At 42.8% G+C, this 12,565-nt stretch overlaps 1 protein-coding gene across 5 annotated transcripts in view; it reads left to right on the plus strand.

Moving 5' to 3' along the window:
• The first annotated feature begins 397 nt into the window (after nt 1-397).
• MND1 (meiotic nuclear divisions 1) overlaps nt 398-12,565 on the plus strand; it is a 42,442-nt gene continuing 30,274 nt past the window's right edge. The window contains exons 1-4 of one of the 5 annotated variants that reach the window (XM_075421594.1): nt 398-470; nt 2,569-2,634; nt 3,460-3,517; nt 5,313-5,461. In XM_075421594.1, the coding sequence (XP_075277709.1) occupies nt 468-470; nt 2,569-2,634; nt 3,460-3,517; nt 5,313-5,461 (276 nt within the window). In that variant the 5' untranslated portion in view covers nt 398-467. Of the gene's footprint in view, nt 471-2,568; nt 2,635-3,459; nt 3,518-5,312; nt 5,462-8,379; nt 8,638-9,985; nt 10,055-12,565 lie in introns of those variants that run through there. The other 4 variants (XM_075421590.1, XM_075421589.1, XM_075421592.1 and 1 more) reach the window with 4 other exon arrangements.

Genomic DNA, 12,565 nt, shown 5'->3' on the forward strand with positions numbered 1-12,565 from the left:
GCGCCTTTCCATCTGCTTGAATTTAAACCCTAGATTTTGTATGGCGGACACGAGCCCACCGCTGTTAAACTGCAAAGCAATTTCCCAGGAAGGGACGGTAATTTACAGCACAAATATAATCAAAATGAACTGTAAGTAATTAAAGTCGCCAGAGCAGTCGTCGCAGCGAACAGCTGTTTCAAGCAACAGCAGCTGTGCCCAGGCCCTCTGCATCCACGGGCAGAGACGGCTTTATGTCTCCGCGCCCCGCCGCTCCCACCACGGGCTGTTCTGCCCTCAGCACAGCGCGGGCCGTCCCGCCTCACGGCGCCGCTCGCCGCGGCCTACCCCCGCGCCCGCCCGCCCCGGGCCTGCAGGCCACGGGCCCGTCCCGGCGGCAGGCGGCGCTGCGAGCTGCGCGGGCGGGCGCGCTCCCGGCGGGCCTCTTCCTCCCGGCGGCGCCGGAATCGAGCCCGGCCGCCCGCGACATGGTGAGCGGCGCCGGCGGCGTGAGGCGGGGCGGCGGACGGCGGGGGTGCCGCGGTGCCGCGGTTTCTTGTAGGGGCGGCCTAAATCCGGGCCGGCAGCCGGGCGGGCAGGCCCTGCGGCTGTGTCCCGAGGCGGGCAGGGCGGGCCGCGGCGGGCCGGCGGCCGGGCGTGAGGCGGCCGGGCGTGAGGCGGCCGGGCCCGCGCCGAGGTGCGTGCGAGCAGGAGGGATCGCTGGTGGGCCCGGTGCCCTTCACGGCGCTGCAGGCCCGGGGCTGCCTGCGGTAGCCTGGGCGGCAGTGACATCGGTACGCCCGGTGTGTTCGACGTACCTGGTGCGGAACACCGGGCAAAGGGGTAGGAGAGGGAAACCAGCGGGGAAACGGGTACCGTTTATCTGGGAAGCACCTGGGTTTGTTGGGTTTCTCCGCTCTTCGGTGTGCCGGCCAGCAGCTTGGCGCCTGAGGGACGCGGCCAGCGAACACGTGCTGTCGGGAAGGCCGCTTTGGCTCCACGTCGTGCGCCGGTGGGCTTCGTTCCTGCGGCTGCCGGCGGTGCGAGGGCTGGCTGGGAAGGCCGGGAGAAGGGAGTCGGGCGGGCTGTTTTCTGCACGTTCTCTTTGCTTGCGTGGACGTGGCGGCTCCAGGTTTGATACCATACTGACATCACAGCTGTGGCGTCAGCGCTGACATAGGGCATCGCTGGCTAAAGCAGAAGGGAGGGGACTTCAAAAAATGTCAGTAGTGCTTTTGTTAAATACAGTGCAGAAGTGCTTCCATTCATGCTTGTGTGTTGTTGTACCTGTGTAAGCGAGTTTTTCAGTTTATTTTTTGAAATCTAAATCAGTCTGGCCATTTTGCTCTTGGTGCACATTTTACATGTTGTGTTGCCCTACCGTGCGATTTATTTGAGAAGGAAGCAGTGGTTAAGAAGTAAAAAATGGTATCAAACCCCTTCTGTCAGGGCTTGGAAACAAAACTATGTCGCCTTTCCCACAGCACCACATTGTTAGAATCCCCACTTCCATTGACTCCAGGACAGCACTATGTCTTTTTTTTTTTTTTCTTTGAAAAGGATATTCTTCTCTGCCAACGAACTGTTTGCCTCTGTCTATCGCCTTTTCAGTTTCCTGTAGCCACACACAGCAGTGCAGGGTTTCGCAGCCTGTGAAGCGGGGAGTGGGGCAAGGGGAAACATTCCTGATTCGCCTTATGGCTGCTGCTTTTGGCTTGTTGAGGACTATGCTAAATGCTATTAATAAAACTCCAGTTCTCCGTGAAATATTTTATATCCTAATTTTACAAGGGGTGTTTCAAAATAGCGTCTCTGAAAGTGATCAGAGGAGGTTATTTCTCAGTTTTGTCTTACTGGTAGCAGTTTGTGAGTAGTCATGTCTGCCTTTTGCTTCTGTTTCAATCCGTGTTATTTACTGCTTGGTCACACAACTGGAGAGAAAAGAAACACAGTTTTTGGAATGTGACCTTGAAATTATAAAGTTGGGTAGGAAATCTGAAGAAAGATGTAGTACCTCAAAATGCACTTTATCTCCGTTAAAAAAACCCAACCCTAAATGGCCTGCATCTCACACTAGTGTCGCTATATCAGAAGATAAAAATCAAATCTAAACAAAAAACCCCAAAAGATATTCCATCTTGTCTCTTTAAGGACTGTTGAGCATTCAGATGAGTTGCTGAGAATTGGTATAAACGCACATTTTTAATCTAGTAAGGTAAACCAAGGAACTGTTTGGGTATACCAAGAAACACTGAGGCTTCAGCTGGATTGGTTTGTGTGAAAGATTGGCTCCAAACTGAGAATGTAAGTCGCTCAGTTTAATAGATTGCAGGTGGACTAGCTTGGTGTAATGATTCTTTGGGAAGAAGTAGTTTATCTGAAAGTCTGGGGTTAGTGTTAGTTTATATATATATATGTTGTAATAGTTATAAGAGGTATTAGTTATATACTATATAGTATGTATTAGTTATAATAGGTATTTTAAAAGATGGCAAATATAACTTTGAGGTAAATCGATTTGAATTCTGAGCAGATGTTAGTTATTCAAATGGCTTAATGCGTTGGGGTTGTGTTTTTTTCCTGTTCTAGTCCAAGAAAAAAGGTCTGAGCTTTGAGGAGAAGAGAACTCGCATGATGGAGATCTTTTTTGAAACAGTAAGTAACTTGTAATTGTCCTTCAGTTACATCAGTGGGAAAACAAGTCCTAAAAGGAGCTTAATTGTAGATGTAGATGAACTCTGTATATCCCCCTATGCATTTCACTGATACCCTCTGTCATCAGTGTGTAAAATTACAGGGACAGGGTTTAATTCATGTGGCTTCTGATCAGGTGGCTCATCCCCACTTGGAGCCAAGGTGTGAAGATGCACAGGTGGTGGTAAAGGCTTCATGTACTCCCTATTCATATCTTCTCATTTTGAGTCTGTTACCCTAAGAGGGAGAGCCAGAGATGAGGAAGTACCTCACTGCTGTTTACGGGAGGAGGAAGAAACCTGAGCGTTAGGAAAGATGAGAGCAGACCTGGAAGATGTCACTGGGGAGAAGAGACCTGGAGATCCAAAAGCAGAGCTACAGTTATGTTGGTGGCATGCATAATTCACAGTGTTTGACCTATTAAAAAAATTACTGTGACGTTTGACTGGTTGATCAATGTGGTGCATCTGGTGCTGACAGTCTCACCTGGGCTCTATTTGCCTTCAGGAGTTTACAGTCTAACTTGAGACAAAATGTGGTGACTTTAGAGCACCAAAGAAAAGAACAGAGCTTGTTACAATAATAGGTTGGGTTTGTGTTTTTTTTTTCTTTAATTTTCAGAATGTTCTAATTTTGTTGGGAGTTATGCAGCCTATTTCCCTAGCAAGACACAAACATGCAGTATGTTTCCTACTTGCGTTTGTTGGCATTGATTTAGTATAAAAGCCACTTAGGCTTAGATGATGCTGTCATTTGGAGCTAAAGTGTCTTTTATGTTTTGCACAGAAAGATGTGTTCCAGTTGAAGGATATAGAGAAGATTGCTCCAAAAGAAAAAGGGATTAGTAAGTCTTTGCGAAAGTTATTTCTCTTGAGCCATTAACCGTTTTTGGGACAGATCATACAGTGTAAATTTTCCTGGCTACAATTTTAGGCTTATGATTGTAATAAGGGAAAAAATAGCTAGAAAGGGAGACTAGTCAATGGCAGGGCTGTAGCGTTAGAAGTGACATCAACAGCATATTCCTACCTCAGTTTGCTGATCTTTGTCACTTGCATTAGATGCTAGGGCCAAAATGGGAGATTATTGAAATGTCACAGCTAGCTCCAAGGTAACCACTAAAACATGGCTTGGGGTTTTTCCCAGGCTCTGACATGCCTGACTTGCAGTAACTTTCATTCTGTGAAATTGTTATGTGTACTCAGGTAGTGAACAGAGGATTTAAATGTCTGTCTGTAATGTCACAGATATCTTAAAATGCTAGTCCAGATGCACGTGGTCAATGTTCTGTTGAGCTTTTCCCTCCCAAAATGGCTGGACAGCTGTAAATGGAAGGGGTTTGTCTTTTCAGTGAAAACCTCTCTGATGAGATCCATTGGTTTATGTTATGCTGTTGAGTTGTTGTATATGTGCCTCATTCTGCTTCCATTTATGTTCATTAAAAAAGGGGGACAAAGTGTAATGTCTGTGTAGTTGTCACTGTCCTTCATTAGCATATCTTTGTGGCACTGCGAGAGTAAACGAAGTTGTTGAAAGAACTGCAGACGTGAATATCGCAAAGCAGTGTTTCTCAGTAAGGTTAGCAGCTAACAGGCACTCATAGGCTTCTGAAGAGATGTGGTGCTGTCTTGATCGGTTTGTCAATGCATATGTTTAACTAATTTGCAGGAAGAGGATAAAAAACAGTAAATACAAATAATAGAATATCATATTTAAAAATCTGGAGTGTAGAGTTTCTAAAACCATTAGCACCTTTGAACAGACCAAATTCATCTTGCTTCTGAATCTGAAGGCATTTAGCCACACAACCCAAGCCCAGTTATTCTGAGAAGAAAAACATCTAGGCTGTGGGATACTGGCATCCAGCCTACGGCTTCCAAAAAATTGGAGGTTCCTCATCTGGGATCCCCTTTAGACTTGAAATTGAAAGTCAGACACTGACAACCATAAAATAGCTCAAAAGTCTTTATGTCTGCAACACTTGAGGATAATAATAACAACAAATTTGCTTAGTTGAACAGGTATCACTTTAAAAATAGTGAATCATATCACACGTTTGCTAGAAAGTGAACAATTATGTTCAGAAATGTCTTGGATCCTTCTGACTGCTGATGGCTTTCTGTATTGGAACTAAATATAATCAAAAGTAAAACCTGCCCCTCCTGAGTCTGTAGACAGATGGCTTTAGTGCCTCTGCTGCTGTTAAATGCTTTGATAAGTATTACAAAGTGAAATGTAATTACACTCCTAATCAAGAAATCATTAATTAATCCATGTTAGGATTAAGATTGCAAGACAGCTTCTCAAGTACCCACTCATGAGTTTGTTATGGTATTGTGCATACATATGCATGCATGTTTTATGATACTCATGAGTGGTGTTTCACAAACATCTGCCAGCAGACTGTGCAGAATAGCAGCCTTTATGTATAAAGTACTGAGTTTGGAAGATACTCATCCCTTCAAGTAAATCTTCAGTCATGGTGTCCTCTTGAAATCTTCCAGCTAGCTGACATTTAGTGAAATATTCATACAGATGATTGTAGGTGATGACTTATGTTATTCATAATTCTCCATAGTTTAGATGCTATGCAGTTCTAATTTGAATTTAAATCTAATTTCTAGTTTTTCCTTTTTTAGCCTCGATGTCAGTGAAAGAGATTTTGCAAAGCTTGGTTGATGATGGCATGGTGGACACTGATAGAATTGGAACTTCCAATTATTTCTGGGCTTTTCCAAGTAAAGCTCTTCATGCCAGGAAGCGTAAATTGGAAGAACTGGAGTCTCAGGTAAATCTATTTTAAGGAGTATTTTAAGGAAAGTACTTGTTTACCCGAATGGGTTTACTTTTTTCTTATACCTCCTTGTCATTCTTGTTCATATCGCGCTCTCTCACATGTGCCTATGTACATGTGCACACACAGAGATTTTACTACAGGAGTCATCTGGCACACATGGTATGACATTCTTATTATCTTGCTATCACGTCAGAAAAGTTTTGGAGGTTCTTATTGGAGCTTCAGAAGATTTTTTGTCTACTTGCTGCTGAGAGCATGTTGTTCGTGATGCAAAACATCATTTAAGGACTTCCTCTGAATAGTTAGTCAGCGTATGCTTTTATGTGTCTTTTATATAATGTAGGCCATCATGTGGTAATGATCTAAAAAGCCATGAGAGGACTGAAATGCATAACCCAACTAAATGTAGCAATGGTTTCTACTTATGGCTATTGTCCTTTCTGCACTGCTTTTATCAGTGCCTTGATTTGTGAGCACTTGTGTAATCCCACATTGCACTTTTATTGGGAGAGAAGAGCAAACTGGTCATGATCTTCTGCAGAAGAGCAAGGCGTCTTTTGTTGCAAATTGCTGTTCTGTTGATCTCGTTCTTTCCTACTCTTTGGGAATTGTCTTTCTTGCTTCTTTTAATTGGAGTGGGAAAGCATCTGTTCATTAGTTTATTTGCAACTGGAGTACATGATAACAAGATCAATAAACTAGTTTTATGGTCTGATTGCACCACAACACTGCCAGCCGTTCCCATGCTTATTTAGCATTGTGTTCAGTCATCAGAGAATCATTTGAATTAATGCAAAATTCTTGGTAGCATCTCAACATTTTTGCAGTTAAAATTGCTTGTTTATGCATAGTGTAGTGTGACCAGCTGAGAGGTAGCCTTGCAGTTGTCCCTTGCTATGCTGTCATTACTTGTAAATCTCAGTCATTACTAAACTGAAAGAGTTCAGTCCGCTGTTCTGTTTTAACCAACATAAGATCATTTGCTTTTGCCCTGAATGTTTATGTTACTGGCCTGGGTGTTCTAGACAGCTATCTGAAGGCATTTTGTGTGTCTGCCTGCGTGGATCTGGCAGAGGGAGGAGAGTACTGCTACCCTGTTGCATGCCCAATGGATTTGCTGCAGTTTTCAAGACCAAGAGTAAGACTTGCTAGAACTTTCACTTCCTTTCTCCTTATGCATTAATTCATGTCCTTTTTATGAGCCGGTCATACATTCAGGGTCTGTGTCGGTAAGGAGGAAGTCCTGCAGTCCTTCCCATCATTAACTGGAACTGTGTATTGACAACCTTTCAGGCAGGTGCTTTGGATGAGTTGGGAAGTGCCGCTTGAGGTAGCGCTTGTGGTGCTGTATGGGTCATCAAAATTATCAACTCTTTAATTTCAGGTTCTTCCACTGACTTGCTCTGTGTTTTGAGTAACTTTCTCAGCATCTCGGATGACCTATTAGTATCGCGGATATAAATGGTACCTTGTGTGTACTGAGACTTCGTTAGCAATGAGGGTGGTGAAACACTGGAACGGGTTGCCCAGAGAGGTGGTCGATGCCCCATTCCTGGGAACATTCAAGGCGAGGCTCGACGGGGCTCTGAGCAACATGGTCTAGTGGTAGATGTCCTGGCTCACTGCAGGGGGTTTGGATTGGATGACCTTTAAAGGTCCCTTCCAACCCAAACTATTGTTCCACTGACAACTTTATCTGCTCTTTTACTGCATTTGTTTTCAGAACTCATATGAGTCCAGACATTAACGACTTCCTCGATTTAGCTGGATGCACTTGTACTATTTTCAGGCATGGACTTAGACTGGCATCACTGGGCCCAAGTTTGTTTTCATTGACTGGTAGTAACAATGCATGGATTCCTAGTCCAGTGAAGTTCCATTTGTCTGAAACAGGAGATCAGTTTAACTCTGCACTGACTTGGAACTGAGTTTCCTAGTAAAGTTACTCAACTTACTAGTATATTCACACAAGTTTTAGACCAGGCTGCTTACTCTGCAAGAATGTAAATGCCAACCGAGCAATTGAACAAATATATGCCGAAACGCCTGCTTTGTTCACCAAACACTCTGGTGCTGCTGCCTTGTGGCATGCAATGGATATGTTCTGGTTTTGCTCATGCTCCATGTTATAGCCAAGTAGTTGAATGAAGCAGTTGATACTTGTTGTCTTTGCCCTTGGGCCGAGTGCCATCATGAATTTTAAAGATAATTGATCAAGCAGGTCTCTGGCATACCCTGATGAATATCTTGCTTGGAATGTCTTGCAGAATCTGCCTAATGTGCTCCACCGTAAGTATCCAGGGGTTATCTACAAACAGATGCTGTACTGCTTTAAATGTACTATTACATTATTAAACAGAAACCCATCTATTATTATGGAATTGTAATAGGCATGTAGTTATTGTATTGTAATGTTATTTTGTGGTTATTTCTGTGTAGGAAATAAATGATGCTGATGTAAACAGTTTTGCTATATAGAACTGTTCCAGTTGAAAGAAATAGTTTTGTTACCGGACCCTTATTTGCAAACCAAGCCCTGCTCGTAGCATACGGGCTTATTGATAGAGGAGCTCTCTTGAGACCATGTTACAAGTCCTTAAAAATTCATTACCTTGCTTTTCTGATGAGAATGGAAATGTTTCAGCATTTCAGGGAAAAACATTTTTCACTAGCTGAAAAGAGCTTCTCTGTTGACACAGTGGGAAGGTGGCATTTTCAATGAATGGCGCTCTGAACATTTTTATGAGACGATAACAGATTCTGTCTGTGAGTTCAAACTAGCTATTTTAGTGTTTGTATTCTTCTTGATGTGAACACATATAGATTTTCTTAAGGGTTTCTAAATCCATGCACTGAAGATAAGAAATCTTCTTGTCAGAACATGCAAAGCAGAGGAAAAAAGTAAGCCATTGTACTATTTGTGTTGCATGTTGCCTGTCTTCGATCGTTCGCATACAGAGGTTGTGGCATGCTGAGAGACGTGTTTTCTTCCTGTGTCTCGTCCAGATCACTTGTTAACTACATGAGTCGGTCTCTTTCTTCAGCAGTCAAAAGCCGGAATCAAGCCGCCTTACTTAAAGCAAAAGTTTAAAAGTCTAGCAGTTCAGTTCATATTGCAATTAAAGCTTTTTACCAGGAGGCAGCATCTTTGTTTGCCAAGGGCATGGGTAAGTAGTGAAGGGAAAAGGGTGATCCCAAATGCTGAACTGAGACATTTGAAAATAATGTGGAGGAACAGAACAAGCTTCTCCATGATGCAAATTCTCCTATTAATTCGTAGCACTGAGGCTTGCATTTGGCACGTTGGGCCTGCTGCAGTGCCTTTTGCCTGCATACCTTGGTAATTTGTAATGTGTTAGCAAAGTTGCTTGTAGCTCTGCATCTTACAGAGCTTGTGATTGTGGGGAGACTGGTTTAGGAACGGTTCAGGAAACAAAATTTTTGTTTCGGATTTCTTAATGATTATTGAGCCACACTTCAACTTGGAGACTCAGTAGCAGAGAAGTCTGACTCAGTATTCGTAATGAAGAGCAAGCCAATTTTGTCTGCATGTTTAAAGTTACACCTCACAGTGGTTGTGTATGCCCTAGATTTTTTTTAGGAAGGATTTATTATGTCATCAGCATGATCGCCTTGTGCAGAGATATGGCAATTGAAAACAATCCTTGAAATAAAGTTTCTGTTGACATAGCTTCCCCTCTGCCCCTATCTTTCAACTTGCTTTTGTGGGGGCAGGTGTTCGGAGAGGGGCACTAACCCCTGAACTGACATATATGGCAAATCTTGCGCTGATCTGGTGAGGATTAGGATCTTGGTGCTGCTCTCTAACCAAGGGTTTGTTGGTCTGTTTTTTCTGAAAACCAAGGACAGTGAATATCTTTAGTTTGTGTAGCATCTGCTGCAGTTTTTTTCTCTGATAGCAATTCTTACTCTCTGAGCTAAGTGGGTCCCTATGGATTTTGTATTGCAGTGGCATAGCTGCGCTTAAAGGTTTGTGCCTTCTGCCGGGTGCTTATTCTTCACCTATTGGTTATGCTTATGCAGCTGTGAATTGGACCACTGAAAAAGTAAAAGATACTGGAAGTTGCATTTTGGTTAGATGGGTTTAGAGTTGCATCAGTACAGCTATGAGAAGGTGAATCTAGAGCACGGGTGTGGGTTGAGAAGTATTGTTTTAGCCAGAATTAAAAGTGGAGAAATTTTTAATGGAACTTCACCTTTGTCAAGAGAACTGTGGAAGCTTTACTGAGAGGGTGGTGGGTTTTTTTCCTTCCATAAGAAAAGGTGGAAGGATGTGGTTTTATTCTTTATCAGTATGTTCCTGGCAGTCAGGTTCTGAAGTTTTGAATTGCGTATGGTCAATTATGTTTTTGACAAAATAAGATGTTTATTATTGGCATAACAATACTGGAAGCTTAGGGTTTTTATTAAACTAATGAAGAATTTGACCTGTGCAGTGTAAGCAGAAAGATCATCATTTATTCATGATTCTGCTGCCTTTTGTTGATTTCATAGCACGGATGAAACGAGGAGGCTGGAGATGAGCACCTCCAGCATGTTAATCACCGTCACATTCTATCTCAGGCAAGAGTGGTTTCATGCAATTAGCCCCCTTGCATGTTTGGTTCTTGTATTGTTCTGATGTATGTGTTGCTACAGAAGGGATATGAATGTGAGTGATACGTTACCTGCTGAAAAAGAGAAGGAGCATATGCAACTAAAACGTTGACAACAGTTTTATCAGGTAGGAAATGGCGTACCAGGGAGTGAGAGAAAGAGAAACCTTTCTGATGTAACCTTAGTATAAACAGATTCAGCTTAGATTTTTTGTTCTTTTTTTTCATCTACATCTTTGGTAAAACACTTGCAACTGTGCTGTCTGTCTTAGATAAAGTGAATTAATCCTTTGCATTTTGCTTTATAGTGGCTGGAGTTAAGTATTAATTAAAGTAACTAGTAACAACGAGGCCTTTTTCACCCAAGGGCTGATGAGTCTGCGAACCACAACCTGCAGAAGCCAGCGTGACTGGGGGGGGTGTCGGCTGGAGCTGCTCAGGGCAGGTGGAGCACTGACACTATGGGGCCTAAGGGAGGCAAAAGCAATTTCGGTGAGCCTTGATGACATCGAAGAGTGTCTGCATTCAGTATGAGGGGGATATATGCTCGAACCGTAAGGTCATAGAGGATTGCCACAGCCTAATATAATGTTTTTAACAGATGGGGACCTGAAATACCACCTGAAATACCAAGTTCTTCAAACATTTTTGCAGTTATTAGTGTAACTATTGACAGTACTGTGAGCACCGTAATTCAGTAGCTTGAGGAAACAACCAGTTTACTTCCTTTCCCCAGTCTAGTTTTGTGACAGTTTCATTTCACTGTTCAGTTCAAAACCATTCACTTCACCGTTGTATTGTCAATTATCGCGCTTACCTTATTTCTCCTGATGTTGCATTCTTGTGGGTTATTCTTTTGTATTCTTAGGCTTTGCAAGGGAAAGTTTAATAGCAAATAGTATTACAGCTGTTGTTGCTTCTGAGACTGAGAGCAGGATAGTGTCACCTTGTGCAGCAACAAAGATTAAACAGAATCTTTTCAGAGCAGCACACAGGCCGGACTTTTTATGCTATTCCCTGTGCTTCAAGAAGCATGTGAGCAACTGAGATCTGGGGATAGTTGCTGGCGATTTTTTTTTTTTCTTCCTCTAAGCATTGCATTGGGCCAGTGTTAGTTAAAATGGAAGGGATTAGCTGATGTTTCATTCCTTAAATCCCTGCCCTAGGGTTGGTAAGACGGATTTTCACTTCCCATGACTCATATATTGAGCTGGGGAAGAATTTAGAAGTCAGTACATCCTAACTCTCCTTTAGCACCTCGTTTTCAAAACAAAAACAAAACAAAAAACCACACTGCCACCAAAACCCTAGGAATGATCTTGTCAAAATAGAGTGACTTCACATGTACCAAATTGTGTGTACTTATGAGCACTGCATATGACAAGAGAAAGGATTTATTTAATTAAAAAAAAAAAGAGAAGTCTCAGGGAATGCTATATTAGGAAATGCTTTTGTTATGAATGCACATTGTTTGAAAATAATTAATGGGAAAAAAATAATCATATTGGTGAGTAATCTGGCTTGAAGCCTTCTGGAGATGTTTGACGACATAACTAAAAGGAGAGAACCTTATATGTCTGGGATGCACACAGAAAATTGAGTTTTAACCATCAGAAAGTTCTTTCAGGCTGCACTTGGTTTATTTCTGTCATTTTAGACAGACGGATTATTCCTCCTCAAATACTGTGACTGGATTGCTGCATAGAAAGTTGCTGAATAGAGACTGCTTGAGCACAAGAAACCTCTGCTGTCTGCATTGTTTCAGCCTGAGCAGGCTCCTCCTTGATCCAGTTGAGTTACTAAATTGTCAGTGTGTTTCCACGCAGTTCGGAGGTTGATTCTGGACTGCAAGCAGGTAGAATTGCTCGGAGCTGGCTGGCTTAAAGTAATCAGTCCTGAGCCGAGCTCCAAATCCGTGGAGATGGCAGGTGTTCAGTGAGGGGTAAGAAGTCTGATGGTGCTTGGGGATGGGTGACGTTGCTGAAGGTGCCGGACAAGACGTCTACCCTGGCTGGTGCTTTGAATCAGTTGGGGAGTGCCCATGGGGCCCAGTGCTGTGAAACAAGCTTTTCGCATTGCTTAGTAGCAGTGTCCTCAGCAGATGGTGTATCAGCCTTTAACAGAGCTCCCTACCTGCCTTGGATCTCTGTTTCCATTTTCAGCCTCTGTCGATGGGTTTGAATACAGGGTCTCGCTGCTTTTTCTCCTTGTGGCAGGTCCCTAGAGGTACATGTGCAACACCTTTGGATCTGTGGCCTAATGCTTTTGATAGAACAGTTTGGGTTTTGGGTGCAAGATTTTCACAATATGATCAATTGAATAGCTGTAGTAATTCATTATTCAGCATGTTTTAAAAATACTTATTTCATTTATTGAACATAAAGGACTTGCCTGCATGTGTCTTAAAGTTTATCATGATCTTAAGCCTTGCTGAAATACCTTTTAGAAAAGCTTAGGGCTATCTTTCAATATGAATTTT

The sequence above is a fragment of the Opisthocomus hoazin genome, chromosome 5 (genome assembly GCF_030867145.1).
Source record: "Opisthocomus hoazin isolate bOpiHoa1 chromosome 5, bOpiHoa1.hap1, whole genome shotgun sequence".
NCBI classification, from domain to species: domain Eukaryota; kingdom Metazoa; phylum Chordata; class Aves; order Opisthocomiformes; family Opisthocomidae; genus Opisthocomus; species Opisthocomus hoazin.